Source organism: Microcebus murinus, chromosome 6 (assembly GCF_040939455.1).
Source record: "Microcebus murinus isolate Inina chromosome 6, M.murinus_Inina_mat1.0, whole genome shotgun sequence".
Classification (NCBI taxonomy): Eukaryota; Metazoa; Chordata; class Mammalia; order Primates; family Cheirogaleidae; genus Microcebus; species Microcebus murinus.
In genome coordinates, this window is record NC_134109.1 from 80,620,673 (window position 1) to 80,642,550 (window position 21,878).

The following is a 21,878-nucleotide window of genomic DNA, read 5'->3' on the forward strand; positions in this document are numbered from 1 at the left end:
AGAAGTACTTTTTAAGTATTAAGCACAAATAAATATTTGAATAAACAGGAACCTTCATTAAGTGTTCACTTAGACGAGGTGTAGTACATAAGAAGAAAAGAAAAACCAACATCAACTATGATTTTTTCATTTAATTCTCTTTCCTAAATTGTCCCCTGCCTGGTGATCACCATGTACTTAGTCTTTCAGCACTATGGTCATATGATGAGCAAGAGACTTCCCTCATTTGCTTTGATTAGATTCTGATTTTATTGTTCTATCTTATCTTTCCATTCAAATTTAACTTTTACCCAACACAGTCTTAATTTTTTATTTTCTAGCTTCATATAGTCCTTTGGTTAGTAGTCCTTTTGTTAGTAGTGTTATCTTATCCCAAAGAGAGGCTAATTTTATCATTTCTTTTATGCCTTCCAATGTTCCCTAGTGTATCCTATTTCTAAATTTACATTCTCTTGATACTTGGTGGGGCAGAGCCCAAATCCAACACTCAGAAGTCTCATTCTCCTACTTTTATTCCTTTAGCCTCTTCCCCTCTTCATTCTGGCACCTATGTTTGGAAGGCAGCACTTACTTATCATCTAAATCTTTTATTTCCTTTTAAAATTAGCAGGATCATTCAGAGATAAAAATAAGTGATCCCACTGAATTCCAGAATTGTGAAAAGCAGGAAAACCAAGATCTCAGCTCTACTCCTTCCCCATCAGATGAGAGCCAAGGAGCTAAGCATGCAGTTGCCTCAGGAAAAAGTGGAATAAATGGTATGCCAAGTAACATTAAAAAAAAATTGCTAGTTATAGCCATGTACGTTAGTTTCCTAGGACTGCTATAATAAGATACCACAAACTGCGTAGCTTAAAACAGCAGAAATTGATTATCTCATACTTTTAGATGCTAGAACAACAGAAATTGATTCTTATAGTTCTACAGACTAGAAGTCGAAAATCAAGGTGTCAGTAGAGCCATTCTTCTCTGAGACACTGGGTAGAATCCTTCCTTGCCTTTCCCTGACTTGTGACTTATCGATGCCTGGTGTTCTTGGCTTGCACCCACATAGCTCCACTCTCTGCTTCTGTTATCATATGGCATTCTCTCTAGGTACATCTGTCTTCTTAAAAGTACTCCAGTCTGGGCACAGTGGTTCACACCTATAATACTAGCACATTGGTAAGCTGAGGCAAGAAGATTGCTTGAGCCCAGGAGTTCAAGACCAGTGAGACCCCCATCTCTACAAAACATAGAAAAATCTAGCTGGGTATGGTGGCATGTGCCTATAGTCCCAACTACTTGGGAGTCTGAGGCAGGAAGATCACTTTAGCCCAGGAGTTCAAGGTTGCACTGAGCAGCCACTGCACTCTAGCCTGGGAGACAGCAAGACCCTGTCTCAAAAATAAGTAAGTAAGTAAGTAAGTGGTGTGGTAGCACAGACCTGTAGTCCTAGTTACTCAGGAGGTTGAGACAAGACAATTTCTTGAGCCCAGGAGTTCAAGGCCAGCCTGGGCAACATAGCAAGACCTGTCTCTTTAAAAATAAGTAAGTATAGAATCAGACAACCAGAGGAAATATGCCAAAATGCTAATGGTGTTTCTTTGGCTATTGGGATTTTGTGATTTTCTTTTTTTTTTTTTAATTTTTTATTTTTATTTTTATTTTTTTATTTTTTTGAGACAGAGTCTCACTTGTTGCCCAGGCTAGAGTGAGTGCCATGGTGTCAGCCTAGCTCACAGCAACCTCAAACTCCTGGGCTCAAGCAATCCTCCTGCCTCAGCCTCCCAAGTAGCTGGGACTACAGGCATGCGCCACCATGCCCGGCTAATTATATATATACATATTAGTTGGCCAATTAATTTATTTGTATTTATAGTAGAGACGGGGTCTTGCTCTTGCTCAGGCTAGTTTCGAACTCCTGACCTCGAGCAATCCGCCCGCCTCAGCCTCCCAGAGTGCTAGGATTACAGGCGTGAGCCACCGCGCCCGGCTGATTTTGTGATTTTCATCACTCTAGTTATAACAATAATATGTTCATAGTAAAAATTCTGAAAAAGTTTTATTTAACTTTCTGGTATATTTATGTAACTTCTATACAGACAGCATAAAATTTCTACCCACTTGAAGCTTATGAGTTAATATGGTAGTAATGATATAATTCTTTTTTTTTTTTTAATTTCGGTATATTATGGGGGTACAGATTTTAAGGTTTCAATAGATGCCCATTCCCCCCCTCCCCCCAGATATAATTCTTTGTGTTCCTTATGTACCATTTCTACCACCACTTTGGCAGAGCCTACAATAGAAAAATGCTCTGTTAACTTAGACATTTCTTAAATTTTTTTTTTTTTTTTTTGAGACAGAATCTCGCTTTGTTGCCCAGGCTAGAGTGCCGTGGCGTCAGCCTAGCTCACAGCAACCTCAAACTCCTGGGCTCAAGGGATCCTACTGCCTCAACCTCCCGAGTAGCTGGGACTACAGGCATGTGCCACCATGCCCGCCTAATTTTTTCTATATATGTTAGTTGGCCAATTATTTTCTTTCTATTTATGGTAGAGACGGGGTCTCGCTCTTGCTCAGGTTGGTTTCGAACTCCTGACCTCAAGCAATCCGCCCGCCTCAGCCTCCCAGAGTGCTAGGATTACAGGCATGAGCCACCGCGCCCGGGCTTCTTAAATTTTTTGAAATCCTTCTTAGTTCTGTGTCTTTGGATTTAGGTAATGAAGATTCAAAGGTATCTTTAGAAAGAAAGAAGTCTCCCTACAGAGATGAATTTTACAAACGTGGAAAAACCAAAAGAACTGCAATCACTACTCCAAGTAAGTTTTATACACAAAGGTACATAAAGTAATGGTTAGCCCACTTTAAACTGATTTTGGAAGGCAGTGGATTGGAACAGCTAGAAGGTTAAATGATGAAACTAGAGTTTACATTCTCGTTCTCTCATTTTCTAGCTTTCAGATCTTGAGCAACTTATCTTCAATAAACCTACTTCCTCAATGTAAAGTGTAAATAATTTTACTACAGTACATATTTCATCAGGTTGATACATAAATTAATTGAGAATGTTTTTCCACTACTGATTACCTAGCATAGCAAATAACCTCTATCCAGGATTTAGTAAATATCTGAGGCATGAGACAGGCATGATGGTGTGTGTCTTATAGTCCCAGCTACTCAAGAGGCTGAGGCAGAAGGATCACTTTGTGCCCAGGAGTTCAAGGTCACAGTGAGCTGTGATCGCACCACTGCACTCCAGCCTGGGTGACACACAAGATCCTATCTTTTAAAAAAAACTCTGAATGAATGTCTATGAAGTACTTGACATAAAGCCCACCATGTAATACTTTCTCATAAATCTAAGGACCTCCATTTTTAGATATGTAATTCTTCTCTATCTTATATTGTTGGAACACTGTTTTGCACATAGAATGTTGATTGTTATGTATTTAAGGTAGTTAGAATGCTGTTGGTCATATACTAGAGATTCAATCAATGTTTATGTACTTAATTAGAATGGCATAGAGCAGGGGTAAGCAAACTACTGCCTTCCTTGGCCTGTCTTCTTATATCCTTTGAGATAAGAATGGTTTTTACTTTTTTGTTTTTGAGACAGTCTCACTCTGTTGCCCAGTCTAGAGTTCCATGGCATCAGCCTGGCTCACGGCAACCTCAAACTCCTGGGCTCAAGCGATCTTCCTGCCTCAGCCTCCCAAATAGCTGGAACTACAGGCACACACCACCACACCTGGCTAATTTTTTCTATTTTTAGTAGAGATGGGGATCTCGCTATTGCTCAGGCTGGTCCTGAACTCCTGACATCAAGCCATCCTCCCATCTTGGCCTCCTAGAGTGCTAGGATTGCAGGCATGAGCCACCACACCCAGCGGTATTCTTTGTTTTGTTGTAATTTTTTTTTTTTTTTTTGAGTCAGAGTCTCACTCTATTGCCCAGACTAGAGTCCCATGACGTCAGCCTAGCTCACAGCAACCTCAAACGCCTGGGCTCAAGTGATTCTTCTGCCTCAGCCTACCGAGTAGCTGGGACTACAGGTATGCACCACCATGCCTGACTAATTTTTTGTATATATATTTTTAGTAGAGATGGGGTCTCGCTCTTGCTCAGGCTGGTTTCGAACTCCTGACCTTTACTCATTTGCCCACCTTGGCCTCCCAGAGTGCTAGGATTACAGGAGTGAACCACTGCGCCCAGCTCCAGCAGTTTTTATGTGTTTAAAAAAGGTTTTAGGGGCGCGGTGGCTCACGCCTGTAATCCTAGCACTCTGGGAGGCCGAGGTGGGCGGATTGCTCAAGGTCAGGAGTTCAAAACCAGCCTGAGCAAGAGCAAGACCCCATCTCTACTATAAATAGAAAAAATTAACTGGCCAACTAATATATATATATAGAAAAAATTAGCCGGGCATGGTGGCGCATGCCTGTAGTCCCAGCTACTCGGGAGGCTGAGGCAGGAGGATCTCTTGAGCCCAGGAGTTTGAGGTTGCTGTGAGCTAGGCTGACGCCACGGCACTCACTCTAGCCTGGGCAACAAAGCGAGACTCTGTCTCAAAAAAAAAAAATAAATAAAATAAAATGCTTGGCCGGGCGCTGTGGCTCACGCCTGTAATCCTAGCTCTTGGGAGGCCGAGGCGGGCGGATTGCTCAAGGTCAGGAGTTCGAAACCAGCCTGAGCAAGAGCGAGACCCCGTCTCTACTATAAATAGAAAGAAATTAATTGGCCAACTGATATATATATAAAAAAATTAGCCGGGCATGGTGGCGCATGCCTGTAGTCCCAGCTACCCGGGAGGCTGAGGCAGAAGGATCACTCGAGCCCAGGAGTTTGAGGTTGCTGTGAGCTAGGCTGACGCCACGGCACTCACTCTAGCCTGGGCAACAAAGCGAGACTCTGTCTCAAAAAAAAAAAAAAAAAAAAAAAAAAAAAAAAAGGTTTTAAAAAAAGAAGAAAGATTGGTCAGTTACCTGGAGCAAAAGAAATTTTATAAAAAATAAATAAATAAAGGCCAGGCGCGGTGGCTCACGCCTGTAATCCTAGCACTCTGGGAGGCCGAGGTGGGAGGATTGCTCGAGGTCATGAGTTCGAAACCAGCCTGAGCAAGAGTGAGACCCTGTCTCTACTATAAATACAAAGAAATTAATTGGCCAACTAAAAATATATATAGAAAAAGTTAGCTGGGCATGGTGGTGCATACCTGTAGTCCCAGTTACTTAGGCGGCTGAGGCAGAAGGATTGCTTGAGCCCAGGAGTTTGAGGTTGCTGTGAGCTACGCTGACACCACGGTACTCACTCTAGCCTGGACAACAAAGCAAGACTCTGTCTCTAAATAAATAAATAAATAAATAAGAAAAATAAAGTATAAGAATATTTAAAAGAAGAAGAAAGAGACAGAGACCATACCATACCTGGCCACAAAGCCTTAAAATACTTTTTATCTAGCCCTGTAGAGGAAAAGTTTGTGAGTCCTTGGCATAGAGCTGTCTAAGCATTATAGAATATGAAATTTATGATGGTTAAATAAAAGTAATTTGACTAACTGTAGAAGATAAATCTATTACTCTTATTCCCTGGACTAATCCAAGATGTCAGTAAAATGGACAGATAGCAAATGTTTAGTTATAAGAGAAATATGTTTTGCCTCTCATTTTCCAAAAACTAAGTATTTTGAGGTTAAAGTTTTGGCAAAAATTATGTTGAAATTGAATGTCAGGGATGCAAAGAAGAGAGAATAATTATTACCAGAAAAACACAGGAAGTATATGAGTGGATTTTGTCTTGTCATTAATTTTCATATTTGGGGGGAACATTCTAGACTTTAAGAAGCTTCATGAGGCTCATTTTAAGGAAATGGAGTCCCTTGATCAATATATTGAGAGAAAAAAGAGACATTTTGAAGAACACAATTTGGTTAAGGAACTGAAGGTATGTAGATAAAATTATGTTCTTAATGGGACTAAACTGTTTAGTTTTGATGCATGAACTGTATAACACCATGGTTAATACAGCCAGCTTTCTATTTCTCTATCAATGGAATGGATTTTTTTGGCTTAACATATCTTTATCTTAAAATTGTGTTCTACAGCCTTAAGAATTCTCAAAACCCTCCAAATAAAGTAGTGAATCCTCACTATGAAGAACTAATTCCAAAGTGCTAATAAGTCATTCTGTTTTCCATATTCAGACGTTTTTGCCTATCACTTTCGTTGAGAATGAACTAACTTATGGCTAAAGCAGTCTTCTTTCTCTTATCTCTCACCTAAAGGAAAATGGAGTGATTAATAGTGGCTAACCTAAACAGTTTCTATGTTAACAGCTCCCTCGGGGGCCTTCAATCCTAGTCCTACTGGATTCAAGGCCTCCTCAAGTAAAAGAAAGTGATAAAATCAACCCTGAGCTTCAGTTAGCAGAGTAGTGAGTTCCTGACATCCTAGGAAGTTGGTGTTGTTGGTATCTGGTGCTAAGGGAGTACCAGATAGAGGGTGAAAAACATTTATTTTAGAATTTAATAATATATAACAAGCTGCCTATTTCTCAAAAAGAATTTAAGGCAGTTTGTGGCATTAATATAACAAAACTGTTTTGATTTTCTTTTTTCTTTTTTTTATTTCATTTTATTTATTTATTTTTGACCCTGGCATGATTCAGGATATTTTTTCTTTATTCTGTTTATAAAACAGTTGTCACCAAGAGATAAGGTCAATTATATATCAATCACCCACTTAAGTTTTGAGTTTTCCAGCAACTAGTGCCAAGAGAGAAACACACTGGGTGCTAAGTTCTAAGTGATTTTTTTTTTGAGATGAAGATCTTGCTATGTTGCCACTGTTCCCAGCCTGAAGAAATGTCTTTTCTTTCATCATTGCATGTTATATATTGGTTATATAGTTGTAAATCCTAATATGTTATAATTGTCTGTTTTCTGTGGATTTACTTTTTCTTTTGCCAATTCTTTTTTTTATTTTTGAGACAGAGTCTCGCTTTATTGCCCACGCTTGAGTGAGTGCTATGGCGTCAGCCTAGCTCACAGCAACCTCAAACTCCTGGACTCAAGCAATCCTTATGCCTCAGCCTCCTGAGTAGCTGGGACTACAGGCATGTGGCACCATGCCCGGCTAATTTTTTCTATATATATATTAGTTGGCCAATTAATTTCTTTCTATTTATAGTAGAGATGGGGGTCTCACTCTTGCTCAGGCTGGTTTTGAACTCCTGACCTCAAGCAATCTGCCCGCCTCAGCCTCCCAGAGTGTTAGGATTACAGGCGTGAGCCACCGCGCCCGGCCGCATAGTTTATCTTTTAACTATATTAATGGTGTCTTACCTTGAGGAAGGTCTTATTTCTGTTTTAGTTACATTTATTCAAGTTTTCCTTTTAAGGCTGAGTTTTTCATCATGCTTAGTAAGGCCTTGCCTATCCCAAGATTATTAAAATAAGCTCTTATATTTATTTCTATTCTTCCCTGTTTTTTGTTTTGTTTTTGAATCAGAGTCTTGCTCTGTTGCCCCGGCTAGAGTGCCATGGCATCAGCCTAGCTCACAGCAACTTTTACCTCCTGGGCTCAAGCAATCCTTCTGCCTCAGCCTCCCAAGTAGCTGGGACTACAGGCAGGCACCACCATGCCTGGCTAATTTTTTCTATATATTTTTAGTTGTCCAGCTAATTTCTTTCTTTTTTTTTTTTTTTTTTTGAGACAGACTCTCGCTTTGTTGCCCAGGCTAGCATGAGTGCCATGGCGTCAGCCTCCCTCACAGCAACCTCAGACTCCTGGGCTCAAGTGATCCTCCTGCCTCAGCCTCCCAAGTAGCTGGGACTATAGGCATGTGCCACCATGCCCGGCTAATTTTTTCCATATATATTATTTGGCCAATTAATTTCTTTCTATTTATAGTAGAAACAGGGTCTCGCTCTTGCTCAGGCTGGTTTTGAACTCCTGACCTCGAGTGATCTGCCTGCCTCAGCCTCCCAGAGTGCTAGGATTACAGGTGTGAGCCACCACGACTGGCTTCTTCCCTGTTTTTAATCCTTAACCCACATTTTTTTTTATATGTCAATTTCAGTTGTCCTGTCTCAGTAATGAAGTTACATTTTTTCTACTTATAACAGATCTTAGATTGATAATAGTAAAACATTCCATTACTCTTTGTGCCTTGACAAGCTCTGAAAGCTATAACCTAAGTGGAACCCTTCATAGCAATTTCAAAGTGAGCATTTCTTTCCCTCTTTCCCATTTTTTTCTTTACTCTTTTACTTTTTTAAGTTTTTTTTTGTTTTTTTGTTTTTTTTTGAGACAGGGTCTTGCTCTGTCATGCAGACTAGAGTGCAGTGCTGTTATCATAGCTCACTGCCACCTCAAACTCCTGGGCTTTTGTGATCCTCCTGCCTCAGCCTCTGGAGTAGCTGGAACTACAGGTGTGCACTACCACATCCAGCTTATTTTTCTATTTTTTGTAGAGATGGTGTCTCACTGTTGTTCAGGCTGGTCTCAAACTCCTGGCCTCAAGTGATCCTCCTGCCCTAGACTCCCTAAGTGCTGGGATTAAAGTGCAGGCATGAGCCACTGTGTCCGGCCTTAGTTTTTTTATTTTTAAGAACTTCAAAATGCTATTGTTTGGGGAGAGAGGGACAAGGTGGAATTATTTGTAGATTCCACCTGCAAAATATATAATAGTTTCTTCTTTCAGTTTGTATCTAATAAACTGTATATCATGCTCTCTAATTTACCATATTTCCAAGAGAATCTATTCTTTCTTTCTGGCTACAAGAGACAGTTGTGCTATATTCTTTCTCCAGTTAGAAAATGCTTCTACGTATGGGTACATGGCAGCTGGGAAAGACTTTCTCGTAATTCACTACTCAGCACAACCCAAAGTTATTCTTTACAGTAGAATCACCCTAGCAACACAGTGGTGGGTAACTGGGCTGCTAGACAGACAGGTAGGATAGGATGAGGTGGTATAGCACAGAAGGAAGAGATGCCAGGTGGAGTTCAAAGTGGGGATGACACAAGGGGGAAATGGGAACACTCCTCTGGGCTTTGTCTTGGAGACAATACTGTATATGAGACCAAGCTTTTAAAATGGTGCCTTTTTCTGTTTTTCAGAAGCAGACTGTCAATAAGGGCAAGGTAGTGACTCCAGTTCCTCCAAAAGGAAGAAGTTCTGTGGCTTGTACTCCCGTCAGCCAACAGCACTTACAAGGCTGGTTTCACAGCCCTGCAAGTCAGAGCACCTTGGGTCTGAAGGGGTCAGTCAAGTGCTCTGCTCTCTCCGCAACTAAAATGAGTGTCAGGTAAAGAAGTCACTTCAGAGTATAATCATAGGCAAGATTTCAGGTGGACAATATCAAATTTGTTTTAACATTGGTTTAAAAAAAAAAAAAAACAGAAGATAAGGAACTGAGAGATCAGTAAACAGTTTAAGTTCTAATCTTTTCTCTTTAAATGTGTGTTCAGTTTTTATGTATTATCCAGCTTTCCTAAGCACATATTTCATTAATAAGTAAATATTTTAAAAAGATAATATTTGGATAGTCTTTGATTTTATTAATGTAAGCCTGTCAAGATGTCTAAGGAGAAAGTTTTCCATTGATTTAAATATAATACATAATGCTAAATTCCTACAGAAAGTCTTTCAATGCAGTGAACTGAAAAATTGACTTTTCCTAAAGTACTAATATTGTAACCCATTGGGCACTGCAGTATCATACCCATATTATGCCCCATTAATCCCCATTTTTCTTTGCTTGTGCCTTTCTTAACATCAAGGTCACCTTCAACTATGACTGTCCTCATAGATGAAAATCTTCAAGTTCCTTCTAATACCAAAATTTTATTCTCTCCTTTTCAAAAGGCATTTGTAGAATCTAATAGACCTGGGGCATGGTAACTTTTCCCAACATGTGCAATTATCTAACATAGTTTTTAAAACTTAAAAATGGCCTTAAGTTTGCAATTCTCTTTATTGAGTTAGCTTGGAATATGAAATACCTATAATTAGTGGTTCTGATTTCATTCAGTACTTTTTTTTCTTTGGAGACAGGAGTCTTGCTTTATTGCCCATGCTGGTCTTGAACTCCTGGCCTCAAGTGATCCTCCTGCCTCAACCTCTCAAGTAGCTGGGATTACAGGTGTGAGCCACTGCCCCAGCTTCATTGATATTACTTAAGAACCCCATGGTGAATCTTCTGGTCCTTGCTTCACTGCATTGTACAGAACTGGACTTCACAGCACCTATCCTATCACGTCTAATTTGTTTTTGAGATAGGGTCTTGCTCTGTAGTCAGGCTGGAGTGCAGTGGCGCAGTTGTAGCTCACTGCAACCTCAAACTCCTGGGCTCAAGCTATCTTCCTGCCTCAGCCTTCCAAATAGCTAGGACTATAGGCTCATGCCACCACACCTGGCTAATTTTTCTAATTTTTTGTAGAGAACAGGGTCTCATTGTGTTACCCAGGCTGGTCTCAAACTCCTGGGCTCAAGTGATTCTCCTGCCTTGACCTCTCAAAGTGCTAGGATCACAGGCATAAGCCACTGTGCCAAGAAACATCTAATTTTCTTCAACTCTATTATATACTGCTTGTTAATAATTTCAGTGTGTTGATTCAGGATGACCATCAAATTTATAGTTATAAGTCCAGAAGTTTCTTTCTCTTAACCCTATCACCACCAAACCTATGTGCATTTATATATGTCATTACTGGATTTTCATTGAATTTAAGACAACATTGACTGAAAAGTGACTGCCAATTAAGTATTGACATGTTACCAATTACAAGACACATACCAATTTCAGAGACATTAAAATGTAGAATAAATACACATCAGAAAATCAATGAAGTATATTAATGGCCATTTGCCATGAGTAGAGAATGTGGTTATTTCTGTACCACTCAACTGAATGGCATTCTTCTAGGAAGATATAAGATCTGTTATCACTGCTCATATGGCATAGCCATCTCCTGCTCCCTCTGACTTGCTGACCCCAGGAGCAGGAAGAGAAAGAAGGGGAGCCCCTGGGATTATGTCCTAAACTATAACTTAAGGCCTACAGACTTATACCTTGAGTGCTGTCTTATACTGTTGTTGGCCAAGGCAGGGAGAACAGAAAATACAAGAACATATTTAACAAGTAACAGAAGTTGATAAATGATTTGCTTTAGTATCAGCCTTTAAGAACATGTTTCTTCTGCAAAAGAGGTTCATTCATATAACAAGTATTTATTGAGACCATTTTACTTGCTAATGGTCGAGTGGTTTTATTTATAAGCTTGACACAGGTTACTCTTGCCCCAAGTACTCATGTCTTATACTCCACTGTACTGTTCAGGTTTTCAGCTGCTACTAAAGATAATGAGCATAAGCGTTCACTGACCAAGACTCCAGCCAGAAAGTCTGCACATGTGACCACATCTGGGATTGCCTCAAAAGGCCAGGCTGTGCTTGGGACACACAAGACCACCAAGGGGAATTCTGCTGTTGCTGGTAAAAAACAAAAAAACACACTTCTGTTTCATCTTTAAGCCATGTAATTTCCCAAAATTATTAAGTATATCGGTTCCCTGAAATCCTCTCCATCTCTATAAATCACAACTGAAAATTTTACCATAGGATATTTTTCATTTTATACTTGTGACAGAAATGTCAAAGACATGAACAAAAGCATGATATCTGCCTGAGGGCTCCCTAAGGAGCACTGTGCCCCTCTAGAACTCAGGGAGTGAGAGGAAGAGCACAGTATACATTACAGTCTCTGAAAGGTTCTGCAGGACTTGGAAACTAACAGGATCCCAGACCACAGAGTGGTTCATGGAATAAATGTCACACTAATGACTAATAGATTATACAGGCCAGAGTAATACATACAGATATTTTTCTACACAGATATTTTTCTGCTGGACCACTACCTTTCAAAAGAATACTTACAGTAGTGATATGAAGGTTCAAACATTATATCAAGTTGTAATACAACTAGATATGTCAAGGTTCCCTTGACAGTCCTGTGGAATGTGTTGGTCTAAGATCTTTGGTTACACAGATACAGAAACTATTGCCAGATTCCCTGAGACTACAAGATTCCATCAGAAATAAGACTAGAGGAGAGAATGGTTGGTAATAATCAGTGTGGAGAGACGGTTTAAGGACTTCATGTCTTAATCACCTAAGTTAAAGACTGTAAGTGAGACTGACAACAAAATTTCGAGTGAGCCCAGAGGTGAGAATAATAAATTTATGATTCTTCCCCTAAATGACCTCCCATTCCTACTCTACCTCCTTACCCTTATCTGTATCCACCAGCAAACATTCCAAATCATGAAGAAAGGCACTGGGTAGGGGGCAGTGATAGAGAATGATTGGTGGACTTACCTAAGATACAACTGTTATTTACAAAGAGCTGGCAGTTACTGAACAGTAGCCACCTACTTTATAATGAGAACAGGTTTACAAATGCCCACAGATAAAGGCACGAGGCCAAAACTAAATGTTTACAACATTCTGAGCCATCCTCTGTAAGTAATTTGGGAGTGTGCCCAGTTTGGAAGAGATAGTTTTATATTTTTCCAATTAACAAATGACAAATTTTATATAAACAAAATCAAACTCTGATTTCTTTTCCTATGATTTATTTCATTCACTCAGCATAATGTTTGAAGATTCAACCATATTGAATCATTTTCACTGTACTTTTCAGGGGTATGGATATATTTTGTTTTATCTACTTCCCTGCTTATAGACATATTGGTATTTCCAGCTTTCATTTTTTTTTTTTTTTTTTTTTTTTGAGACAGAGTTTCGGCTTGTTGCCCAGGCTAGAGTGAGTGCCGTGGCATCAGCCTGGCTCACAGCAACCTCAAACTCCTGGGCTCAAGCGATCCTTCTGCCTCAGCCTCCCAAGTAGCTGGGACTACCGGCATATGCCACCATGCCTGGCTAATTTTTTCTATGTATATTAGTTGGCCAATTAATTTCTTTCTGAGCAAGATGGGGTCTCGTTCTTGCTCAGGTTGGTTTCGAACTCCTGAGCTCAAAGGATCCACCCACCTCAGCCTCCCAGAAAGTTAGGATTACAGGCGTGAGCCACCGTCCCCGGCCTTCATTATTATATATGATATAACTATGGACACTCTTGAACATGTCTCTTGTACATGTGCACGAGTTTTTTTAGACCTAGAGGCAGGACTGCTGGATTGGAGGGTGTGTAGACATTTACTATCCTGGCTGAATTAAACCTTTTCAGTGCCCCCACCAGCAGCGTATGACAGTCCCTTGTTCCACTCCCTACCAGCACTTGATAGTAACATGATGGGATAGCTTATACATTCTGAATGGTGCTTCACAAATACAGGCAGGTGTTAACATTTGACAACAACCTGGATGAAAGTGAGTGGCTTACTCTTTGAGGAAAGGGGATTATAAAATGTGCCAGATATTGATGTCCATCTATAGCAAAAAGCTTACCAAGTTATACCATTTTGGTATACTTCTAACTTTATGATGCAAAAATTCACGTTCATAAGTTATACAGCCTTTATTATTAACCACAGCCATGAATCTTTTCAACTATATGTGATCATGTTTCTTTATATCTGTTTGTGTTAATGATGATACTATTAATAACAATTTTTTTTTAAGAGATAGGGTCACCCAGGCTAGAGTGCAGTGGCACTATGATAGCTCACTATAACCTCAAACTCCTGGACTTGAACAATCTAACTCCATCAGCCTCCCAAATAGCTAAGAATACAGGCGTGTGCTACCAAGCTGGGCTTTTTTTTTTTTTTTTTTTTTGAGACAGGGTCTCCCTCTATTGCCTAGGGTAGAGTGCATCATAGCTCACTGCAACCTCACATGCCTGGGCTGAAGCAATCCTCCTGCCTCAGCCTCCTGAGTAGCAAGGACTACAGGCATGCGCCACTACACCCAGCTAATTTTTTCTTTCTTTTTTTTTTTTTTTTTAGATAGAGATGGAGTCTTGCTATGTTGTTCAGGCTGGTCTCGAACCCCTAGGCTCAAGCAATCCTCCCACCTCAGCCTCCCAAAGTGCTAGGGTTACAGGCATGAGCCACTATGCCTGGCCAATAACATAATTATCTAAAAGGGTATCTATCTACTATAAGAGAAATAGACTGAAAAATGACCCTATTATTCCTTCAAAAAGAATTCTACACTCCCAGCCGATCCTAGAAAATTTAATAATAATCAGAATATTTGCTTAACAGGAGAAACAAAACTTCTAATAGGTGAACTTTCCTTAGTTTGTATTTTCTCCCCTTTTCTCCTTTTTAACCCCACATTTGTTCATATAGATTGTCTTAGTCCATTTGGACTGCTTTATAATAAAGCACCATCTACTGGCTTATAAACAACAGTCATTTATTTCTCATACTTCTGGAGGCTGGATCAGGCAGACCAGGGTGCTAGCATGATCAGATTCTGGTGAAGGCCCTCTTCTGGTTAGCAGACTGCCAACCTCTTGTATTCCCACATGGTAGAAAGAGAGCTAGAGAACTCTGTGAGGTCCCATTATAAGAAATGAATGCGATTCAATCCCATTGCCTCCCAAAGCCCCTACTTCCAAATACCAATTACATAGAGGGGATTAGGATTCCAATATATTATTTTGGGGTGGGGGAGAATGGCACGAACATTTAGTCTATAACAGAGATTATAATTTTAAGATTGAGAAGTGATACTTTGACAAAAACTATAACGGGTCTTTTTTTCTAATTAATACTTGGTGTTTTTTGGTGTTTTTTTGTTGTTGTTAGTTATTACCCCATTCAAGTTGACAACGGAGGCAATGCAGACTCCAGTCTCCAATAAGAAGCCAGTGTTTGATCTTAAAGCAAGTTTGTCTCGTCCCCTCAACTATGAGCCACACAAAGGTATGTGGGAGTGTTTTGAGGTACAGGGCCTATAAAAGACATCAGATTAGTCAATCCTGCATCTAAGGATGTGAAAAAATGCTAGTGTCTCAGTGGAAGCCATACTTGACATCCTAGAAAGGATCCCAAGGTTGCCCCTTAAACCACTCTTACACATGTATTAAGGTATAATGTAATCTGTCGTTCAGTGCTTCTGGAGTTACTTTAAAGCACACAGAGTTCCTGAAAGAATCACTTAAATAACAATGTCTATCTGTAAATTACCAAGATTAACGAAACATAAATATAATGAAACTTCAATCTTATTTAGAAGTAGAATCAGCTAAACTGTAGTAAAAAATAATTCTCTACTTCATACGTACACACACACCCCATTTTTTTCTCCCCACGTTTTTTCATCTGTGGTAATGGCACCTCTATCTACCTAGTTGTTCAGGGGAAAAACCTTGGAGTCATCCTTGCCTATTCACTCTCTTAGACTCCATATCCAGCCTGTCTGTCCTTCCAACTCTACCTTTGAAAGAGATCTTTAATCTGTCCACTTCTAGTCCTCCACTGCAGCCCCTTTTGGTCCAGGTTGCCATCATCTCTTCCCTGAGCTAGAGTAGCCTCTTTGTCCCACTACATCCTTAAAAACAAATCAGAGTACATCACTCCCTTGCTCAGAATTTCTCAAGATTTCCCCCTACACTCATTCATTACATCCTCCCTTCTCTGACGATGCTCCAACCACACTAGTGTTCCAACTATTCAGACACACTGAGTTCGATCTTTGAATTTGCCATCCCTCTACCTATCTAGAATACTCTTCACACAGACCTCTGCACAGCCTGCTCCCTCATTTTCATGGGGCATCCTCTCAAACTGTCACCACCTTTCCTTCACTTTCCTGCGTCCCACAATCCCTCTTTACTTCTTTCCTGCTTTTACATTTCTTCATGACACTTAGCTCCATCTGACGATATGTTACTTGGACTATTAACTGTCTCTACCATTGGGAGGTAAGCCCAGAGAGCAGAGATTTTTTACTCTTTGGTTTACTATTCTGTCCCATAAAACAATTCTGTACATAAAACAATCCCTAGCACATACCAGCTACTCAAAATGTTTATGTGATGAGAATGACTGACCACTACTAACTTATACTGACATCAATAAACCTGGATTAGAGCTTCATCTGTGCTATTATTTTTATATCCTAGACAAGCCAGTCAGTTCCTTCTGTTTTATGGAAGGGAAAGTAAATAAGTATTGTTAATTTCAAAGGTTATTGAAAGGATCAAATGATAAGGTGGGTGTGAAAGACCTTTTTAAAAATGGAAACTGCCATAAATGAATCACTGGTCCTCAGAAACAAGTCATTAACTACACAAATAATATAAAAAGCAATACATACAGCCAGCTGCAGTGGCTTCCTGCCTGTAGTCCCAGTTACTCAGAAAGCTAAGGCAGGAAGATCACTTGAGCCCAGGAGTTTGAGGCTGTATTGTGCTATGATCACACCTGTGAATAACCACTACACTCCAACCTGGGCAACATAAGTGAGATCTCATCTTTAAAAATAAAAAAATAATACAAATTTAAATTAAAAAAGCAATTTGTTGGCCGGACACAGTGGCTCACGCCTGTAATCCTAGCACTCTGGGAGGCCGAGGCGGGCGACTGCTCGAGGTCAGGAGTTTGAAACCACCCTGAGCAAGAGTGAGACCCTGTCTCTACTATAAATAGAAAGAAATTAATTGGCCAACTAATATATATAGAAAAAATTAGCCAGGCATGGTGGTGCATGCCTGTAGTCCCAGCTACTCAGGAGGCTGAGGGAGAAGGATTGCTTGAGCCCAGGAGTTTGAGGTTGCTGTGAGCTAGGCTGACGCCATGGCACTCACTCTAGCCTGGGCAACAAAGCGAGACTCTGTCTCAAAAAAAAAAGCAATTTGTTAACATCTGGAAATTTGGTTCCAGTTTTTAAATTTATAATTGTACATATTTATGAGGTATAAAGTGATGTGATTTATGAATACAATGTAGAATAGTTAACTCAAGCTAATTAGCATATCCATCACCTCAAATACTTAAATCATTTTTAGTAGTGAGAACATTTGAAATGTACCTTTAGCAATTTCAAATGCACAGTACACTTTTTAACTGTATTCATCATGCTATGCAGTAGATCTCAAGAAAACATTTATTCCTCCTGAGACTTTGCACCTTTTGACCATCATCTTCCCATTCCTCCTACTTCCAACCTCTAACCACCACTCTACTCTCTGCTTTCATGAATTTAATTGTTTTAGATTCCATACAAGTGAGAACATGCAGAATTTCTCTGTGCCTGGCTTATTTCACTTAGCATAATGTTCTCCAATTCCATCCATGTTGTTGCAAATGACAGAATGTCCTTTTTTTTTTTTTTTTTTTTTTTTTTTTTGAGACAGAGTCTCGCTTGTTGCCCAGGCTAGAGTGAGTGCCGTGGCGTCAGCCTAGCTCACAGCAACCTCAAACTCCTGGGCTCAAGCAATCCTGCTGCCTCAGCCTCCCGAGTAGCTGGGACTATAGGCATGCGCCACCATGCCCGGCTAATTTTTTTTATATATATATTAGTTGGCCAATTAATTTCTTTCTATTTATAGTAAAAACAGGGTCTCGCTCTTGCTCAGGCTGGTTTCGAACTCCTGACCTCGAGCAATCCGCCCGCCTCAGCCTCCCAGAGTGCTAGGATTACAGGCGTGAGCCACCGTGCCCGGCTATGTATGTATATATGTTATACTGTCTTTATTCATCTGTTGGACACTTACGTTGATTCCATAACTTGGCCATTATGAACAGTGCTGCAATTAATATGGGAGTTCAGACATTTCTTCAACAAACTGATTTCAAATCTTTTGGATAAATACCCAGAAGTGGGATTACTGAATCTGGTCCCAATACTAAAGCCAACAAAATAGTCCCACTCATTCTTTTCCAAATACATTTAATAGCTAGCAGTAATGACACAGGTGAAATACTACTTTATTTTTATTATTATTATTTTTTTAATTATAAATATTATTTCTCTACTTTTTTTTAGTAATTGGTCCTGTTGCAGTGATTGATGAAATACTACTTTAATATTAAACATAACACCTATGCAGTCTTGGGATAAACTTCTTGATTATAATGGCTTTTTTTAATGTGCTGGTTTAGTATTAAGATTTTTTTTTTTAACTTTATTTTTCTTTCCCAGAAACACAGATTCAAGTAGATCTGAATATATACTCCCCAAGACTTTTTTTAGTGTTAACATTTTTTCTGTGACGTAACAAGGATTAAAAAATAGGACACATCTTTAGAGGAAAAATGTAATTTATATCTGTGGAATATGAAATTAAAATAAATTACAGAATATACTGGCAAGTGTCTATAAAAACAAAAAGTATAAATGTTGATAGCAAGCAAGTAGCCACAGATGAAGACAATGAAGTTGAAAGTATACAACTGGTTTGTCTCTATCCTAAATTAGGAAAGCTGAAACCATGGGGGCAATCTAAAGAAAATAATTCTCTGAATGAACATGTAAACAGAGTTAACTTCCACAAGAAAACTTACAAACAACCTCGTCTCCAGACCAGGTAAGTACATACTTATTCAGTTTTATAGTTCTTTTAATTTCAAAAGACTGTCTATATAAAACAGCACCTCTGAGGGATAGTCTCAGTATAGTGGTGTTTAACACATTAACTGCCATGTGAGTTGTATGTAACTCATGCTACTTTTGAGCCCGGGGCCTCATGAAACATATCTTATTCATGAATTCCTAATCAGTAGGTTTGTGGTGAGATCCAACCATCTGCACTGTTCCCAAGGCTTTCCAGGTGATTCAGAAGAAGACCTGGATTCACAGTACTGCTCTTGCATAACATATCTGACCAAACAGTGCACATGGATATCCCTCCAGACACCAAACCTCAAGTGCCCAGGGAACCTAGGTATGCAGGCAGATGTAAATTCTTCACTCAAGGAAACTGGGCTTACAAGTTGTCAAGGCCATTTCAGGGGAAAAACACCCAGGAGGGTCCTTAGAGATTTCCTTCAGCATGAAAACCAACTTAAAGCCAGAGCTCAGCCTGGGCTTCAGCTGGTTCTGGTTGAGTCTAGGTTCCCGGACTGGAGCTCTCCTGATACTGATACAGGGCTACTTATCATTTGACTGTTGCCTATATCCAGCTGCCACCAATGCCTTTACCAACTGTGTTTATTAAGTTAGTTAACATGATACTGGGCTTTTCCTTTCTTTTTCTGTTTAATCCCCTCCAGTGAAAAACCTAGTGGCTTGAATCAGAAGACCCCCACAAGCCCCCTGTTCTAGTTCTAGCACTTTCACTAGACTGTGATTTTGAGCTTGACTTTTGACTTTGATTTCTAGGTGTAGAGGTATAGAGATTTCTCATTTAAAACAAACTTCTAAAGCTCACTTCGGCAGCACATATACTAAAAATTAGAACAATACAGAGAAGATTAGCATGGCCCTAAAAAATAAATAAATACAACTTTTTAAAAGTACAGGAGTTGGATTCAATCACCAAAGTGCTTTCTGTTTCCAGTTCCATGCAGAATTTTAGAATGCTGAATTAACAAAAAGGAAAATACCAATTCCTAGCCCTTTAACACAACAATGACTAACAGGTGTCAGACTACTAGGCAAGCACAGTGCCCTGTAAGAGTCTGTTTTACACAAGTGTGCTAGATGTCATTTTAAGTTTGGATATTAGTTCAACAATAGTTGCTTTAAAGTGTCTGTGGTAGAACTTCACTAGAGCCTAACGTGTGACTTGTCCCTCTTAGGGAAGAGCAACGGAAGAAACATGAGCAAGAACGAAAGGAGAAGAAAGCAAAGGTTTTGGGAGCACGAAGGGGCCTCAGTATGGCTGAAGACTAGTAATTTTTGAACGTCTTGTCAATTCCTTCATTCTGAACTTGTTTTCCTTTTGTAAATATTTTTATACTGTCTTCCTCACTTTAATCAAAATATCTTTTTCTACTGTTAACTATTCATAATCTACATAATGTCCATGGGTTTTTCATGTGCTACATCTCTGAAAAGACATCACCTTAAAGCTCACAAATTCAAATTCTTTGAAATGGTTTTTAGCTACGTCAGTTTTCTAAGGAGAACCATCTTAGAGATCCTTAACCTAGATTCTTAATGTCAAGTTCCCCTGTTGGTTCTGATATTAACAGACCTGCAGTCCTCTTCTAGGCAGTAGCACTTAACTGATGGCAACTAGTTATACAAGCTTCAGTAGAATTTGAACAAGCTAAAAATAGGGTAAGCTAGGATAGAAAGGCCACTGCTGCATCCTCTAGTCAAGAGAATCTAGTAATCTTAATAAATCTGGACTATATGGTTTGGTTATAGCATCAATATTTTACCTAGGTGAAAAATGTTTTGTTTATACTTATATGTATTTTGCTCAGCTCACTTCATGTAATTGTTGTTACTCATTATATTGTTAAAAAGAGAACTCTATAGTTCATTCTAGCCTTGCTTATTTTAAAATAAAAGCTACAGGGCTCTACTGAAGTAGGAGGATTACTGCTTTCTGGATTACCATGCTCCATCATACACTTATCTTACACATTTTATGGAAAAAAATAGAGTTGCTTAGCACCACATGTTCCTTGCACCTCAGTAGAGCTAAGTTTTGTGCTGCTCAAGATCGTCATAAATAAATTTTTTTTCCTCATTATAGATTCATTCTTTGTAAATAGTCTTCCAAGATTTGATTGACCAGCTAAGCTTAGTAAGAGTTTCTATGTACCCTCTATGCATCCTTTCCTGACCACTATATCCACCCCAAGAAGAAATGGCTGTAGGCTTCCTTTATCTTCCCACAGCACTTCTCAGGCTTTATTAAGTTTCCTGTTTTGTATATGGGTCTTTAGAACATAGCACACTCTTAGGTACTTAAAAAATTCAAATTTTCCTATCAAAAGGCAAATATCAGATCAATGAAGAAAGCTCTGAGTTAACTACACTTCTGATAGGAACATAAAATGGTACAACCACTTTGGAAAACTGTTTGCTAGTTTCTTAAAAAGTTACTGACTGGGCACAGTGGCTCACGCCTGTAATCCTAGCACTCTGGGAGGCCGAGGCGGGCAGATTGCTCGAGGTCAGGAGTTCGAAACCAGCCTGAGCAAGAGCAAGACCCTGTCTCTACTATAAATAGAAAGAAATTAATTGGCCAGCTAATATATATAGAAAAAATTAGGCGGGCATGGTGGTGCATGCCTGTAGTCCCAGCTACTTGGAAGGCTGAGGCAGAAGGATTGCCTGAGCCCAGGAGTTTGAGGTTGCTGTGAGCTAGGCTGATGCCACGGCACTCACTCTAGCCTGGGCAACAAAGCGAGACTCTGTCACACACAAAAAAAGTTACTGTGTATCTACCCTGTGATCTAGCCATGCCACTCTTAGGTAGTTACCTAAGAGAAATGAAAACATTATGTTCCTAAAAATACTTAAATGTTCATAGTAGCTTTATTTGTAATAGCCAAAAATTGACAATAAGCAGCACAACTCACAATTGCAAAGATGTGGCAACTGCCCATCAATACATGAGTGGATTTAACAAAAGGTGGTGGTATATGTATATCATGGAGTACTACTCAGCCATTAAAAAATGAACTAATACCTTTTGTATTAACCTGGATGGAACTGGAGATCATTCTTATAAGTGAAGTATCACAAGAATGGAAAAATAAGCACCACACCATTAAAGTGGAACTAATTGAACAACACTTATGTACACATATGGAAATAAAACTCATGAGAAATCAAGCAAGTGGGAAGGGATGAGTAAATTCACACCTAATGGTTATAATGTGCACTATCTGGGTGATGGGCAAACTTAAAATTTTGACTCAAACTGTACAAAAGCAATTTATATAACCAAAACATTTTCAACCCCATGATATGCTGAAATAAAATTTTAAAAATAAAAGAAAACCAAAAAATTGGGA

At 39.4% G+C, this 21,878-nt stretch overlaps 1 protein-coding gene across 3 annotated transcripts in view; it reads left to right on the forward strand.

The window, feature by feature from the left end:
* NUSAP1 (nucleolar and spindle associated protein 1) overlaps nt 1-20,918 on the forward strand; it is a 34,563-nt gene extending 13,645 nt beyond the window's left edge. The window contains exons 4-11 of one of the 3 annotated variants that reach the window (XM_012766459.3): nt 611-758; nt 2,703-2,804; nt 5,813-5,922; nt 9,102-9,289; nt 11,324-11,478; nt 14,763-14,879; nt 18,379-18,487; nt 19,701-20,917. In XM_012766459.3, coding sequence (XP_012621913.1) covers nt 611-758; nt 2,703-2,804; nt 5,813-5,922; nt 9,102-9,289; nt 11,324-11,478; nt 14,763-14,879; nt 18,379-18,487; nt 19,701-19,794 — 1,023 coding nt within the window. In that variant the 3' untranslated portion in view covers nt 19,795-20,917. Of the gene's footprint in view, nt 1-607; nt 759-2,702; nt 2,805-5,812; nt 5,923-9,101; nt 9,290-11,323; nt 11,479-14,762; nt 14,880-18,378; nt 18,488-19,700 lie in introns of all 3 variants that reach the window. The other 2 variants (XM_012766458.3, XM_076004262.1) reach the window with 2 other exon arrangements.
* Nucleotides 20,919-21,878: the final 960 nt, after the last annotated feature.